The 14,030-nt window shown below is 39.8% G+C and overlaps 1 protein-coding gene across 2 annotated transcripts in view; it reads left to right on the plus strand.

The window, feature by feature from the left end:
- Nucleotides 1-747: 747 nt before the first annotated feature.
- The window catches only part of SPIDR (scaffold protein involved in DNA repair), a 172,606-nt gene continuing 159,323 nt past the window's right edge, over nt 748-14,030 (plus strand). For both annotated transcript variants that reach the window (XM_035894945.1, XM_035894946.1), the window contains exon 1: nt 748-817. In XM_035894945.1, the coding sequence (XP_035750838.1) occupies nt 815-817 (3 nt within the window). In that variant the 5' untranslated portion in view covers nt 748-814. The remainder of the gene's footprint in view (nt 818-14,030) is intronic.

The following is a 14,030-nucleotide window of genomic DNA, read 5'->3' on the forward strand; positions in this document are numbered from 1 at the left end:
CCAGGGCTGCTGATAAATGATGGAAAGGGGCTTGGTGAGCACTTCTGCCAGCTCCCTCAGTACTCTTGGGTGGATCCCATCCGGTCCCATAGACTTGTGTGTGTCTATGGTATATGAAGGAAGTACATCAAGTTCATGGCTCACTAAGTTCATTTTTCGTGTCCTTCTTCTACTCATTTGCTTTTCATCTCATGACAGAGCATTAGCATAATCCATTTGTGAATGACATAACTAAAACCGATCATCCCCTATGGAAGTGTTGCATGAGGTGCCTGCCGTGTTGCCTCTGCGCAAGGGCTGGGCGAGGAAGTGAGTCAGGGGCAGCCCTGGCACAGCAGCGGTGTCTGCCCTCGCTGCCTGGCTGAGCGCTGCACTGGAATTTTCCAGGTAGGGCACAGGGAGAGGTGAGAGGGAGAGCGCGTGGGATGGGATTTGGACAGGGAAGGGCTCGTCCTGGGGAGAACCGCCACTGTGCCGAGCTTCTGGTACACAAGGGAACACCAAACGATAGGAATAAATTGGGGAAAAAAACGCAGCGGCTGCATTTAAAAATATCTCATACTGCCTTTGCGTTTTATTACCTTTTCATTACGATTTTCCTTTATTAATTTGAAACATACACTGACTTTTTCTTTTTTCTCTCTCTCTCCAGCGTGGATTTCAACACATTTTTGTGCAGGTGCCAAGAACACTGTGTTCTGTTAAGTCACGGGGTGACGTAGGGTGCTGGCCGGCTGCCAACCTGGGTCAAGTTCATTCAAATAAGTTTCGGTGGTGGCTCTTGCTGCCTGAGCCCTGTCAGTCCTGCCTTTGCATGGTAGGTGGCTCTGTTGCGTTAGTTTTCCGAAGAGCTTGTGATTGCAGGGCTTTAAATTTTACAGGCTTTTGAATTTTCTTTAATGTTTGTGGAAGGATTAAAAAAAAAAAAAAAACCCAGCCTGACCTCACATTAATCTGTGAGGAGAGAAAAGGAGATGGCCAGGGGTTTACTGAGCAGAACAAGGTCCACAAGTTGTGGTGTGTGTTTTAAGTGTTTTCCTTTCTCTGCCCACTGATTTTTTTTTTTTTTTTTGACTCCTATCCTTGTGATGGCTTTTAAACACTGTTTATACTTTGTGTCTTTAAAGCAGGAGCTATTCCTGAGGTTCCAGTGACAAAAATAGATGAAGTGGCACATAGTGTGTGAAAGCGGCAATGGCTGTTCTAGGTTAATCACTTCCCTTTCCTACAGGATTTTGTGTTTTGCTCTCTTAGCCCTGGAGCTTTGGACTGCTCTTAAAAATGCATTAAGTAAAGAAATGTCTTCCTCAGGGTGAGCTTCCTGTGTGCAGGACTGTCCCATGTCACGGTGTTGAAAAGTCAGACCAGTTTTCTTGGTCTCTTTATTCCAGCTTCCCTTTCAGGGGACTGTGTTGTTGCTACTTTGCATAGTAGCATACTTTTCCTTCCTGTAACCCTACCACAAATCACACTAGATCCCCTCCCCTCCCCTTCACTTCCAGTAACTGCTCTGTGAGCAATAATTTTGGAACTACTGGCAAAATAAGAGTCTTTGACAAGCTCATAAAATCCTTACAACAGGATAGCAGTTATAATGCCAGAGACATCACTAAGTAGTCTCTAAGACAACTGTTGATATTTTAGTATTTGATGAGAAACCCATTCTTCCCATTTGATTCTGACATATATTTTTTTTAATTAAGAATGAGATCTCTGGGAAACTTGATATTTCTAGAGAGAGGTTTAAACGAATTAGTTTTAACAAGAATGGAGAAGTGAATTTACAGGTCATGATTTAGATCTGTTTTAGCCGTCTCTTATTTGGACAGTTAGCCATTTTAGTTTTGGGTTTTTTCCTCTTTTTAGTTGTGCACCAAGTTTCTAGGTCTTGGCTCACTTGATGTTTGGCTTTTAAGGGAGAGAAACATAGTAGTGTCAGGTTCCCATGATTCGACACCCACTCCTGAGTTACCTGTTGGTGCTTGCTGGCTTATCTTCTCTGTGTGGGAGAGCAGAGGATGATCAGATTTGTGTTCATCACTAGGTGTCACTCACTTGCAATTACTTGAAGTATGTTTCAGGGCAAAATTAAAAGAAACAAAAAAAACCTCTCTTGCTTCCTACCTCACCCAAATTGGGTGTGTGGGGGGGAAGGAAATGGTGTGAAATCTGGAAAAGAATTTTTTCCCATCCTTCTTTCCCATAAAACTATTGTACGTAGTGTTTTGTAACTTTATTGCTTTCTGGCATATCTTGATCTGTATTTTTAGTTAGTCTTGTATATTTCTGTTGATGCAAGATAAAATTTTCTTGTGTATTTTCAATGATGTTTTCTTCCCTCTATTATCAAGTGTGTAAAAAGTTAAAGAATACAGATAGCAATGTAAAAGATATGGAAATCTAGCTCAAGGGAGCTGCAGCAATGGAACTACAGGATCACTTGAGAGAATGCTTAAAAAAAAAAAAATGGAGATGACAGGACCCATAAAATTGTTCTTGGGACTTGACCACTGAGCTATGTTGGGCAAAGGATGGTGATTAAAAACTGTGCACGTATAAAGATGATTTATACTTCTGTTATCTAACAAATTATGTGGTATGTGGTGCCTCGGCTGGGTCCTGGTCAGCATTCTCCCTTGTCAAGTGATTAGTATGGGGAATGTATTTTCAGTTGTTGAACTACAGAATTTTTCAAAATTCTAATACCAATGCCGAAAAAATAAAAGGGGGAGTGGAAAAAGATTAAGCAGTAAAGCTCAATAGATTTGTTCAGAGCTGTTGAATGCACACCAAATGCTCTGAATATTTTATTCCAGAAGTAGAGTTTCCAGAGAGTGTACAAGTGTCCATGTGGATAACTGGAAACCTTATTGGCAAGGGTGATGATTTCTTCTCCTGCATCTCCTGCCCTTCCCCTTTCTTTTTCCCTTGAAATGTGATGTGTCCTTTATCCAACCTGGCTCTGTCATTTGATTTGGGGGCTGGGACTGCTGTGGATCAAAGCACTGTGTAGACCCTGCCTCCTCTCCTTCAGGTTCAAGTGAACTAGGTCTGTGTTGTGTCCGAGTTTGTCTCCTCAGGAAACTGAACCTCCTGAAGGATCTCCAGGCAGTGCTTGCTGGGGAAGGTTCTCTAAATGGCTTCAGTGGTGTTAAACGTGGACTTTGAATGTCAGTAAAACCCCAGTGAAACTGGTGAAAAACTAAAGCTGGTCTATTGTGGGTTTTCTTTTTCACCCTCTCTCCTGCGTAACCAGAAGCATTAGTTTAAATGTTATAGCTATAAACAGGAATTCCTTTCCCTCATCTTTTCTTATATGTCAACAGTAGTGGCTATTTGAGATCAACTCTTTTTCTGTGAAAGGTGGCGTAAGCCAAGGAAATCCCTCCTAGACAAAAATCATTATTCCTGTGGACCTGGAGTGATGATTTGCTCCATTATGGTTACCTTCAGCAAATCTGCTGCAGGCTTGAAAATACACTGGGAAGAGAAGGAAAAGATTTCTGGTTTGTTTGTGCTGAATAAGATTCTTAGCGCCAGCCTACCCTTCTGTGCAATATATATGTGGATATCCATAGAAGTTATGCGCTAACTGTATAAACAAGTAAATCTCTTAAGCTCTGTGTCACACCCCACATTTGCAGTGCTTGCTCATATTTAGGCCTTAAAACCAGCATGAATTTCTTATGACAGTTGAGAAGAAAACACACAGCCTCCACTGATACCTGCACAGATATGACAGAACTCTTAATCATAAGATTTAGTTTCCCTTTGCGAAGATTATAGGTTAGAAGATTCATCTCCTTGTCCTATCTTGGATTACTAAGTGTTTGTGGCTGTGTGTCACTGTATTTATCTAGTCCACATGTTGTATTTGAATTTAACTGAGAGTGTGTTTGGATGAATAAAGTAGCATAATTTCCTCCCCTTCCCCTGAAGGAGAGGTGGGTTTCTTTTAAAGTATGGCAGCTATTATGACTAACTCTATAATTACACCTTTAATCAGAGTAAAATATTTTAGATACACGGTAGCCCCATTTGGCCCCTCAGTGTTCAATTGAAAAGCCTCTAAAGATACATAGTATGGCCTGTAGTCATCATCGTCACCTTTAATCACTCAGCGTATTAAAGCCACTGTGCAGGAGTGTACATGGCTGCGTGATTTACCTCTGGGGTGGTTGTGAGGGCAGGGAAGAGAGGGAGATGTTAATGTAAATTCCTTGTTCTGCCTCTAAATCTGCAAGGATGCTGTCGTGTTTCTCCTCTTACTGTCTCTGGTCATTATTTTGCTGACATTCAATGGATTTCTTCTACTGTTGCCTTGTGTTTGAAGCTAGATGTGGCTCTGAAGATGTGGGGACAAGTTTTTCATACATCTGGGCTACTGAAGCTTTTGAGAGGTTGATGGGTGTGGAAAGCAACTTGTTCAACGCGCGGTTCAGAGGCATGGCCTCCAGAAAGCCTTTCTTCCTCTAAACAATGGGCAAGGTGAACTTGTCCTCACAGCTCCTCAAAGACCCAGCTCAGCTACTGTCTATCCCATTTTATGTAAGCTAAATGCGGGTCTCTAATATCTGGCATATTGGGATTCATCCTCAAGATAAAAAAAAAAAGTACTGCTACAACTAACATATCAGTTTTGTAATTCACACACTCCACCCCGGTGTTAATCCTTTAATTTTAATAAAGCCTAGTAAGTGCTGTTTCTTGCAGACCTTAATTATGCTAGCAGCTATTTTTTAAAATAAATCTTTTGCTCTAGTTGATACAGAGTTACTTCAAATATTTACTTCTGCTCTGTTTCATGTTTTGCCTGATATGTTTATTTTACATCTCTTTTTTTTTTTTTTTTTTTTTTTTTTTTTTTTTGTGCAAAGAGGATGAATAGAGGAGGAAAGGAAGGGGCAGATGTCACATAGTGAATAAGAAGGGACAACACCAGAATGGCAGTTCTGTCAAATAGAGCCAGATGCACGGATTTCACAAGGTGGCACATATGGTTCATTTTTGTTGTCATCTCTGAAACTAATGTAGGCTAGTTTGGGGCTAAAAGGTTAAATGTGGGGAGGAGAACTGAAAATGGCTGAGAATACTATTTGAGAAGGTTAGAAAAAGCTTAGGGTTGTGCCGTAGCAACTGATCTCACGTGGAAAGGCCCATTGTTCAGAAGCAAGCAGATTTGTGGTTCCAAGACACATGCGCCTGACAGTTTTCAGGCTTAATTATGCATGGTCTATTTTACTCCATCAGGATTGAAAAAATTTGAGCATCATGTTTGCAAAGCGATCATGACAAGAGTTTGTTGCCTATTACTGCATGTTTTCTCACAATTTACTGGGTATACAAACATTGCATAGGGATGTTGGTACAGCACTAAGATAAGGGCAGTAAATTAAAGCAAACATAATAAATGGGAAAGCCTTTGTAAAAATGTGCAGACAACTACATTCAGCACAACTGTTGATGGCTTGGCCTTCAGCTCAGTTGATGGAGCTGCTGCTGCCTGAGTGCCAAGATAATGCATGTGATGTAATCCTGCCAAGCACACACATTCACGGTATTACAGCAAAAGCTGCATCTGTGAACTGGGCACATTCCCAGTTACATTCAGGTACAGTAACAAGGTAATTGGAAAGGCTTTACCAATACTGGATAGAGCTTGAAGTGGGTGTTTTGGGCCATGAAAAGCAAAGTAAGTCTCTTTTGCTGGCCAGGTACTAGAGAACATGGTCTTTAGTTGGTACCTTTTTTATCTAAGTCTTGTATTAAAAGATCCTACAAGCATGTACCCAGATGCAGAGGAACATTTTCTGATAAGATGCAAGAAGATGCTATATAAGATAGACTGAAGATCTGTCTAGCCCATTGCCCTTACTGTGCTTGTGACCAGATGCCCACAATTTGGACACTGGATATGAATGCCGGTTAAGCTAAAGGGATTAATTGGGCAAAAATCATAACAAGAGTTGCTTTGCTCCTAGCTGAATGTGCATTAAAAATAATCCCTGATCTTCAGAGAAGACTAGGTATTTGAATGCTAGAAAGTTGTAAGTGATAGGGAAAACTTGAACAAAATACAGCAGTTGTTCTGGTTTTAAATACATTTGTTATGTATTCCATAACTGAGGAGGTGTTAATATAAATGTCTTTGTATTGGGTACCAGTTTTAAGGTGTCTACATCTAGCCTGTCTACTTGGTAAGTAGGTCTGAATGTAACAACTGATCGGGTATCTGTTACGTCCTTTCAGAAACATGTGCAACTTGATGGGAGATTTTGTTTGTTTGTTGGTTGTTTTTTTGTGGTGGTTTGGTTTTTTTTTAATTTTAATTGGATACGTACTCTTAAGATATTTACATAGTCCTAAACTCAGCTTGTTTATGTAGTTGCATGTAGTTTCTTCATGCAACCTTCACAAACCCTTCCTGCTTTCTGAAGTTTTTGGAACAGTTAGTTAACTCTAACTCTCCATCTTCCTCTTTGACTGAAATTTGCAATTTCCTTTCGAGAAACAACTTCCTATTGAGTAGTAACTTATCTGACTGCTTTGATGTATTTGAAATTTTTTTCAAGTCCTGAATGCATTGCAAAATCCAGTGTTGTCTTCACAGCTTCAATTTCTGCACTGCCTGAATTGAGGAAGTACAGAAGTAGATAGGAACTCATCTAACAAACAAATGAAAATCCAGTTAAATTGTGCTTTGTCATGCAGTGTCATTGTAAAATTCCAAACTGCAGTAACTGAAATATGGTCAGGCAGCTAAAGAGGACTGAATTGTCGCATATTTGCTGTGATCAGCATTGACTTGGGGAGATTTGCCTTTTGGGACTTGTGTGGATTTCCAAAAAACACTGCAGCATATTTGGAAGCAGATACAGAAATGGGCTGATTTCTGTGGTGCAGCCGATGGTCATGCCAGAACTACAGGAATCTAAGTCCTGGCCTGCAAAATAGCTGTTAAACTTAGATTTAGATGCCTGTGTTCTGTATACAGTGAACAGAAGAGCTTAAGTGCTAAATACCAGGATTCCCAGCTACTGTCTTTCTGACCAAGGATCGCTTAAGCTCCCTGGTGTTCCTGCATTTTATCTAATGTGTGTTTGATGTGGAGCTGAGACTGGAGCTCTTAAAGACCATTGAATCTCGTTTTCTGCAGTGGCCAAGCCTTCAAGGCAGAAATGACCACCTCATTGCTTTGTTTGGTGGGTTGAGTGCTTTCCTGAGAGGGAGGGATTTAAACTCTCAAGCTAAAGATTGTCTTGCTAGAATTTGGGTTTCTCGCTGCTTGGGCTGAAACATCTGGAGTATTGCAGAAGAGTTATGTGTTTACTGTTGTGGATGTGCTTTTCAGTGGAAGCAATGCATGCAGCATGCTGTGAGTGGAAATCTGTGCAGAGCATAAAGCCACACCTACTGAATTAAGCCCCTAAACAGGCTTAGTACCAACAGAAGTACCAATTTTCTGCTCACAGGCTTAAATGTGACACATACTGCGAGCCTGCAGAGCTGTGTTGCATCTGGGTATGTCTAGAAGCAGTGCTTTAAGAAACTCTTGAAATACTAGGTACCAAAAAAGCTGGGTTCATCAGGAGACTTTGGGGACAGGAGCAGAAGATTTTGTAACTGACCTCTTGGACTGTGATGTCTAAATGCCATCAAAGTGTCTCTTGGAGTCTGAGTCTTAACTTTTATAGCTGAAGATAACCTTATGTTATATAACACTTTTAACAGTTTTTTCTTTTTGCTGTCTGCCTGAAGTTATCAAAGTGATCAATAGTCTCCTATTTTGAAGAGTTAAAAAATTAAGTGAGGGCTTTCAAAAGTCTTTTAAACTTGAATGTCTGCTTATGCTAAATTCAAGTGTAGATGCTTTGCAGTTCTGCTTCCCTCACCCCTGGACGTTGAGCGTGGGAGTCGGTGTCTAGCACCTGTGCAAAATAAGCTTGAGAGCCAAGTTGCCAGGTACAGTTGAAAGTCACTTTGTCTTAAACAGCGGCTCCCCAAACCACAGGAACTGATACTAGATCCAGTCTTAAATGTCAGGCTTTCTGACTCAGTCCTGTGCTTACACCACTAGATCACGTTTTATTTTGAAGGCTCACGTGTTCAGGCAGTACTTCACATCATCTGCTTTTTAAAGTAGATCCTTAGGTTCCTCTTCTGTATCTGAAACAGGCAATTCCCTGTATTTCTCCCAGGAGCATTTTTTGGGAAGTTCTGGGTTGTGCTCTCTCCCCAGAAATCTTCTGGTTCTGTTTTACTTCATCAGTCACAAGCAAACTCTTTTGGTGGTGGTTGCCATCTACAGCAAATAGCGTTCCTCTGCTTCTGCCAAAGTGGCCTTATATGTTGTCTGTCAAACTACTTTAGACATCTTCCGTGCTTCTTTCTGCCAGGGTTGTGTCTATAGAGAGGCCACATTTGTGCAACCAGTCTCAGCAGTCTTGGCCATGACATGTGATAATATTATAATATCTAGAAAACCCATGCACAGAAATCCAGTGGTGTTGCTTTCATAGAAAACCTGACTTATATGCTTTCTGGATCCTCTCTCTACTCTGTACTTTTTAAATGGTTGTCGAATGAAATAGTGCGGCTTTTCTGATCTGCCTCTGTTTTTCTGGACTTCCATACTTGCTGTTCAGGACATGAATAAGGCATTGGTTGAATGTCGTCAAAGTCTTAGTTTATCAGTATAGCACCACTTGAAACTTAGAACATCTGGGGATATTGGCCTTAATTTTTGAGTTTTTGAGTATAAGAAAGCATCACTGCTTTTGCTCCCTATTTTTGTGCAGTATGTTTCTGTAATCCTTCAAGTGTAAAGTTAGCTGCCATGAAAGTCCAATTTCTAGAGAATGTATATGTGTAGTGGGCTGTGGAGTGATGGGGAGTTCAGTTTTGGGGCAAGGAGGAGTGGATGAGTAGGTGCATACACCTGCTTTCTACTAATGCTCTTCTTCCTTTTCTGTTTAGTAAAATTTATGTTGAATTATTACAGCCTTACATAGAAGTTGTTAGTGAAGATAACTGAAGTTGCTATTCTGCAAACAGCAGAGTGAATTCAGGAACCTCTTTATAGCTAGTGTCCTCGTACTTTATGCAGAACAAGCTAACAGGTTAACATTAGGTGAGTAAAAATATACCAAGACAAACCTAAAACTGGGAAGAAAAGTACATGACATTTCCTAAATGGAAAATGACAGGTTTGTTTAAATATAAACAAATAATTGTAAATGCTTGAGCTTGGGATGTAGTGGGGTGTGTGCCTTTATTCACTGTGGTGTTTGAGAGTGTGGGTGACTTGTTAAATTGAATTTTCAATTTCCTCGGTGCTTTTTCCTTAAGAAGTGGTTGTCTCATCAGGTAGTCTAAATGCAATTGTATACTTTTGCTATTTTGCATAGGGTAGGCTTTGCATTCCTTCTATAAGTGCATTCCAGGAATAATAATACTTATATGTGGCTGTAGTGATGCAATTTTCCAGGATTTTTGTTAACAGTAAAATGGAAGGGAAAAAAAATCATTTGTTTGATGGTATTCTTGCAAGTTGACACAAATGGTCAACTTTTGATCTAAAAGCTCAGCTCCTCCTCCCTCCTAAGTGATTAGTACATAACGGAATCCATTTGCTGTTGGCAATTTGGAAGGAAAATGCATTTAAAATGTCTAAGATTTCCAAGTGTAAATTTGGCTGTAGTAGATGTCAATAAACATGTCAAAAGGATTTTTATCCTGAAGTCTTGGTATGTGTTATATTAATGCTCTGAATTGCAGTAGCTCCAGTGGAAATCTTAAGTCAGCGTTTTGGAAACCAAGGGTTTAAATGATGCGCTTGTGAGTGAATTTTTACATGCGTTTGACAGAGGAGTTTAAAACAGGGTAACATTCTTTTCTACAAGAATATTCAAATTCTTGTCTGAATCCTGAAGTTATACTCCCCGTTATGCCTAGGCTAAATTATCTTGCACCATTATATGACACAGCTGTGTTTGTTTTTATTCTGAATTTTCTTAACTCACTGAATTTTTTGCTTTTAATGAATTAGCTCTAGAAAAAAAAGAACATGGTACCTACCATTGTACCGTTGTCTAAAAAATTGCTTTAACTTTGGCTCTTCTTATTTGAGAGGAGTTATAGTACATTGGTAGATCTGTGTAGTTACACAGTTCAGTTCAGTTATACCGCTGAACAGAAAAATACAGTATGAGTTGGAGATTAAATCATTAAAACAGCAACATAGAAAAAATGATTGGGCTTTTGGCAAGTAGAAAGCAAGATCTTGCTCCACTGCAGTCCTGACCTATCTTGTACCCTGAAAAATGACCCTTGAAGCACGTGAAAGTCTTTGGATTTTAAAAGACTGATTTGATTTTTTTTTTTTTTTTTTTTTAACCAACTCTCCTGTAATGTCTTGCCCATCTTTCTGACCAAAATGTAATTACTGTTGTTGTGAGCTGGGGAATGCAGATCGTGCAGATGGCAGTTTAGGTTACTATATGCACGAGTATCTGGTGATTTGAGTGGGGAATAGAAAATGTTGCAGTGTCTTAAGTAGTTGTAATAGACTCTGGGGACCATTTGTTGCTACTGAAGTAATATGACTGCATGCTACGTTGCTGTCTTAACCACCACTAAGAAAAAACAAAATTCAATTAAAAATAGTTGCCAATAAGACGAGCACAAAATTGATACAGTGGATGCCAACATTTGCACTTCTGCATTGCAGCAGTGAAGCCGCCTGTGTCAGACACTTCCTAAACATGGTGCGGCCAGACGCTGAGAATGACTTGAGCTCTTTCTTCAAAGCTGCTGTTACTGTCCCTCTCCTTTCTCACCTCGGCTTTTTCCCCTCCGCCCACCCCAATTGGGAGTTAACTGCTGGTTAATAAAAAATATTTTTCTTCCATTTACTTTTAGAACAAACTTGGGGTTTGTGGCCCCCAACGTTGCAGGAAATTGCAACTTGCGCAGTATTTTTAGTTGTTTCATATGAGTCTTGTAAGTTTTTGATCAGAATGCTAATAGGTCACTTAAAAGTTCAAGAAAAAAAGGTTTGCAACGCTTTTTGAAAATCCTGCTAGCTGCAGAGTTCAGTGCAAAGGACAAATATCACATGAGTATTTTTACTTTGGGAAGGGGGAAATAAGCAGAGAATGTTTAATAGTATCTGGAAGGACACATTTTATTTTTAAATGCTCTTCCTAGAAGCTGAATTAACTTGTATTATTTTAGCATTATCTTGTCAGCTCTGAGCTTCTCTTATATTTTAAAAAAAAAAAAAAAGAAAAGAAAAGGCAGGGGGACACACCACCCTCTGAATCTTGCAGACGTTGCATTTTCCATGTGTAAATACACATTGACATGTGCTAACCTAATAGAAAAGGAAATGAGAGTCCTATGTGATTTTTCTTCCCCCCCCTTCCCCCCCCCCTTCCTGAAGTAAAGCAAGCATTGATTTAAGAATGGACGAGAGATTGAGCCATCACAATCTCTTGATCTGGTTTGAGATAGTGGAGGCATGAAGCCAAAAGAGATTGGTGACTGCTGTGGAAACCAGTCAACTTAGTGCTTTTTAAAGTGTTCAGCCCTGCACTGTGGCTCTCTTTCTGCCTGTAATTGGGAAGCATTATCGTAATTCTTTTTAATCTTCCTAATTTATGCAAGCTTTATAATCCTTATAAGGAAACACTTGGTACAAATTATTGCTGTTTGTATTTCAGGGTGCTCTTCTTTGCAAGTTCTGCATGCCAGTCGCTAGCCAGTTCTTGGAGACTTGCAGCCCGTTGAGTTTAATTGTTCGAGGGTTGTATTTGATTACTGCCTTACTGGGACGTTTCAAGTGTGTTTTTACTGGTATGTCTATGTGGTCTGCTTATTTACCAATAAAAGCCTTAAATATCTGTGATTGTCTCTGTGTGTCCTGTAATGTATGTTACACCCATATTATGGCAATCATGTCCCTCTATGTAATATAACGCATATATTACAGCACACACGTGTTTTTATTCTAATCTAGATCTCAAAGGAGTTTTAATTGGCCTTCACTTTGAAATCTTTTCATGTACTGTGAACAATCAGCACAACTAAATGTGTCAAACTTAAGACAACATTGCAGCGGTTAGCACCTCTGAATCTCTCTATAAAATGTGTATTTATAACGTTGTTACAATGTTCAAATACAATGCCTTACCCAATTGCTGGTTACTTTCTTTTCCTTCTGCTCCTCCAAAGTTTAGGCACATGATCTGAAAGAAAATCTGTAAACTTAGTGTTGAGCGCCTTTTTCTTTGTTCCTTCTCCAAACAGTATTAATTTTAGTAGAGTACATTTAATGCAATTTTTTTTTTTTTTTAAACTAGTTCTCTTGTTTGGTGTTCTTTAGCTTACTTGGAAAAGCAATTAAATGGGTCTCCTGTCTCTTCAGCCTTCACATAGGCGCTCTCATCGTTGTTAAAACTCAGCTTAGGTGAAGGTGGTGCTTCTGTGGGCATACAGGTACTGCCATCGCTAACAGAGTGTTTCAGGCGTGGTAAGACATTTCCTGCCCCAAAATGTTTGCTGTTTAAAATGGTTTTAGCAGGGCAAAAAAAGTGAAACGATGCTCTAGAAAAGGTAGGCTGTGCGGGAGGACTTCTGGAGGGGAGGGAAAGGGTCGGAAGAAGTTAGAAATGAAGAGGAGGGAAGAAATGAAGCAACTATTTTAGGCTTTGGGGGCAGTACTGCAGGCGCTGTGCAGCAATAAATGGGGCAAAGGGGAGAACAGTCAAGTGAGAAGAATGCGGAGTGAGTGGGAGTAGAAGAAAATGAATGTAATGCGCTGCGCTGCCCGGCAGCCCGGTGTCTCCTTAAGCTGCCAGTGCTGGAGCTGTGAACGCCGGCACCGCTGGAGCTGGAAGCTCAGAGTCTGAATTTCGAGACGTGTCTGCGTACCTCTGTGGAAATTATGAAGGAAAAAAAAAAAAAAAAATTTCCACTAAGTGCTGAGCATTGTTGCAGAAGTGATGCCTGTATCGCATTTGTGTGCTCTGCAGTACTGGGCCAGTTGTGCTTCCTCTCTCTCTCATCTTCTTTTTTCTTTCTCCTTTTTTAATAAGTGCTTTTCTAAGGGGTTTCACAGGAAACTGCAGGCAGATCGACCAAAGATGAGAAGTCGGTGTGCGTAATTTGTGCTGCACCGAATATCTGTGTGCAATCTCTCATTTAGTTAGTTATTCTGGAATTGCTTCTTTTCATCTCAAAAATAACATGCTTGCAGTTATCACGTACCTTTTGAAAGAGAAATGTGCTATGAAAGGTGTTTTAAAGCCTCTGAGTGTTCCCTTTTTGGTCTAACCAGTGGCATTATTATGAGAGGTATTTTCTTATGGTTTCTTTTTTAGAAAGAATTTTTTTAAAAGCTTGCAGGATCATTACTCATAACTGATTAGGCTAAAGATACGGGAGAAGCAATTTTATAAGGAAAGATCTAATTTATTTAGACCAAATTATCTATTTGGAGTAAAAAAACTTGGCAAACTTTTGGAACCTGTAGAAGGGCTTAGTGCTGAAAGCTTGTCTGTTTTCCCTCTGTTGTAGCTCTTTGTCTAAGAAAAGATATTACTTCTTATTGCAAGTACTTGTTCTCTGAAGACCTGGAACAAAACAAAAGAGTTGCTTGAAGATGGAAATGTATTTCCTCCCTTAACAGTTCCTACTGAATCCTGCAGGTGTTTAGTCTAGGTGCTTTAGGATTTAGCTCACAAATAATAATTTGGCTTTTAATAATGTCTTTCAGTTGAGTCCTCTTGTTACATCCAAGCTTTAACCTGGACGATTACCATAGCATCACCTAAAATAGAGACAACAAAACTGAGGTTTCATGGCCTGAATCCACTAACTTTAGTAAGTGAAACTGAGAGAATAACTATAAACAAAGAATGTGAAAGTAGGTTATCAAACCATGTGATAACATCTGTTCCTTGGAAACATGAAAATACCTATTTCTGTGTGAAGACTAAACCCTGTGTAAGTGGTATTATAAGCTGACT

The sequence above is a fragment of the Egretta garzetta genome, unplaced genomic scaffold, assembly GCF_000687185.1.
Source record: "Egretta garzetta isolate BGI_Z169 unplaced genomic scaffold, ASM68718v1 scaffold35, whole genome shotgun sequence".
In the NCBI taxonomy this organism is placed as follows: domain Eukaryota; kingdom Metazoa; phylum Chordata; class Aves; order Pelecaniformes; family Ardeidae; genus Egretta; species Egretta garzetta.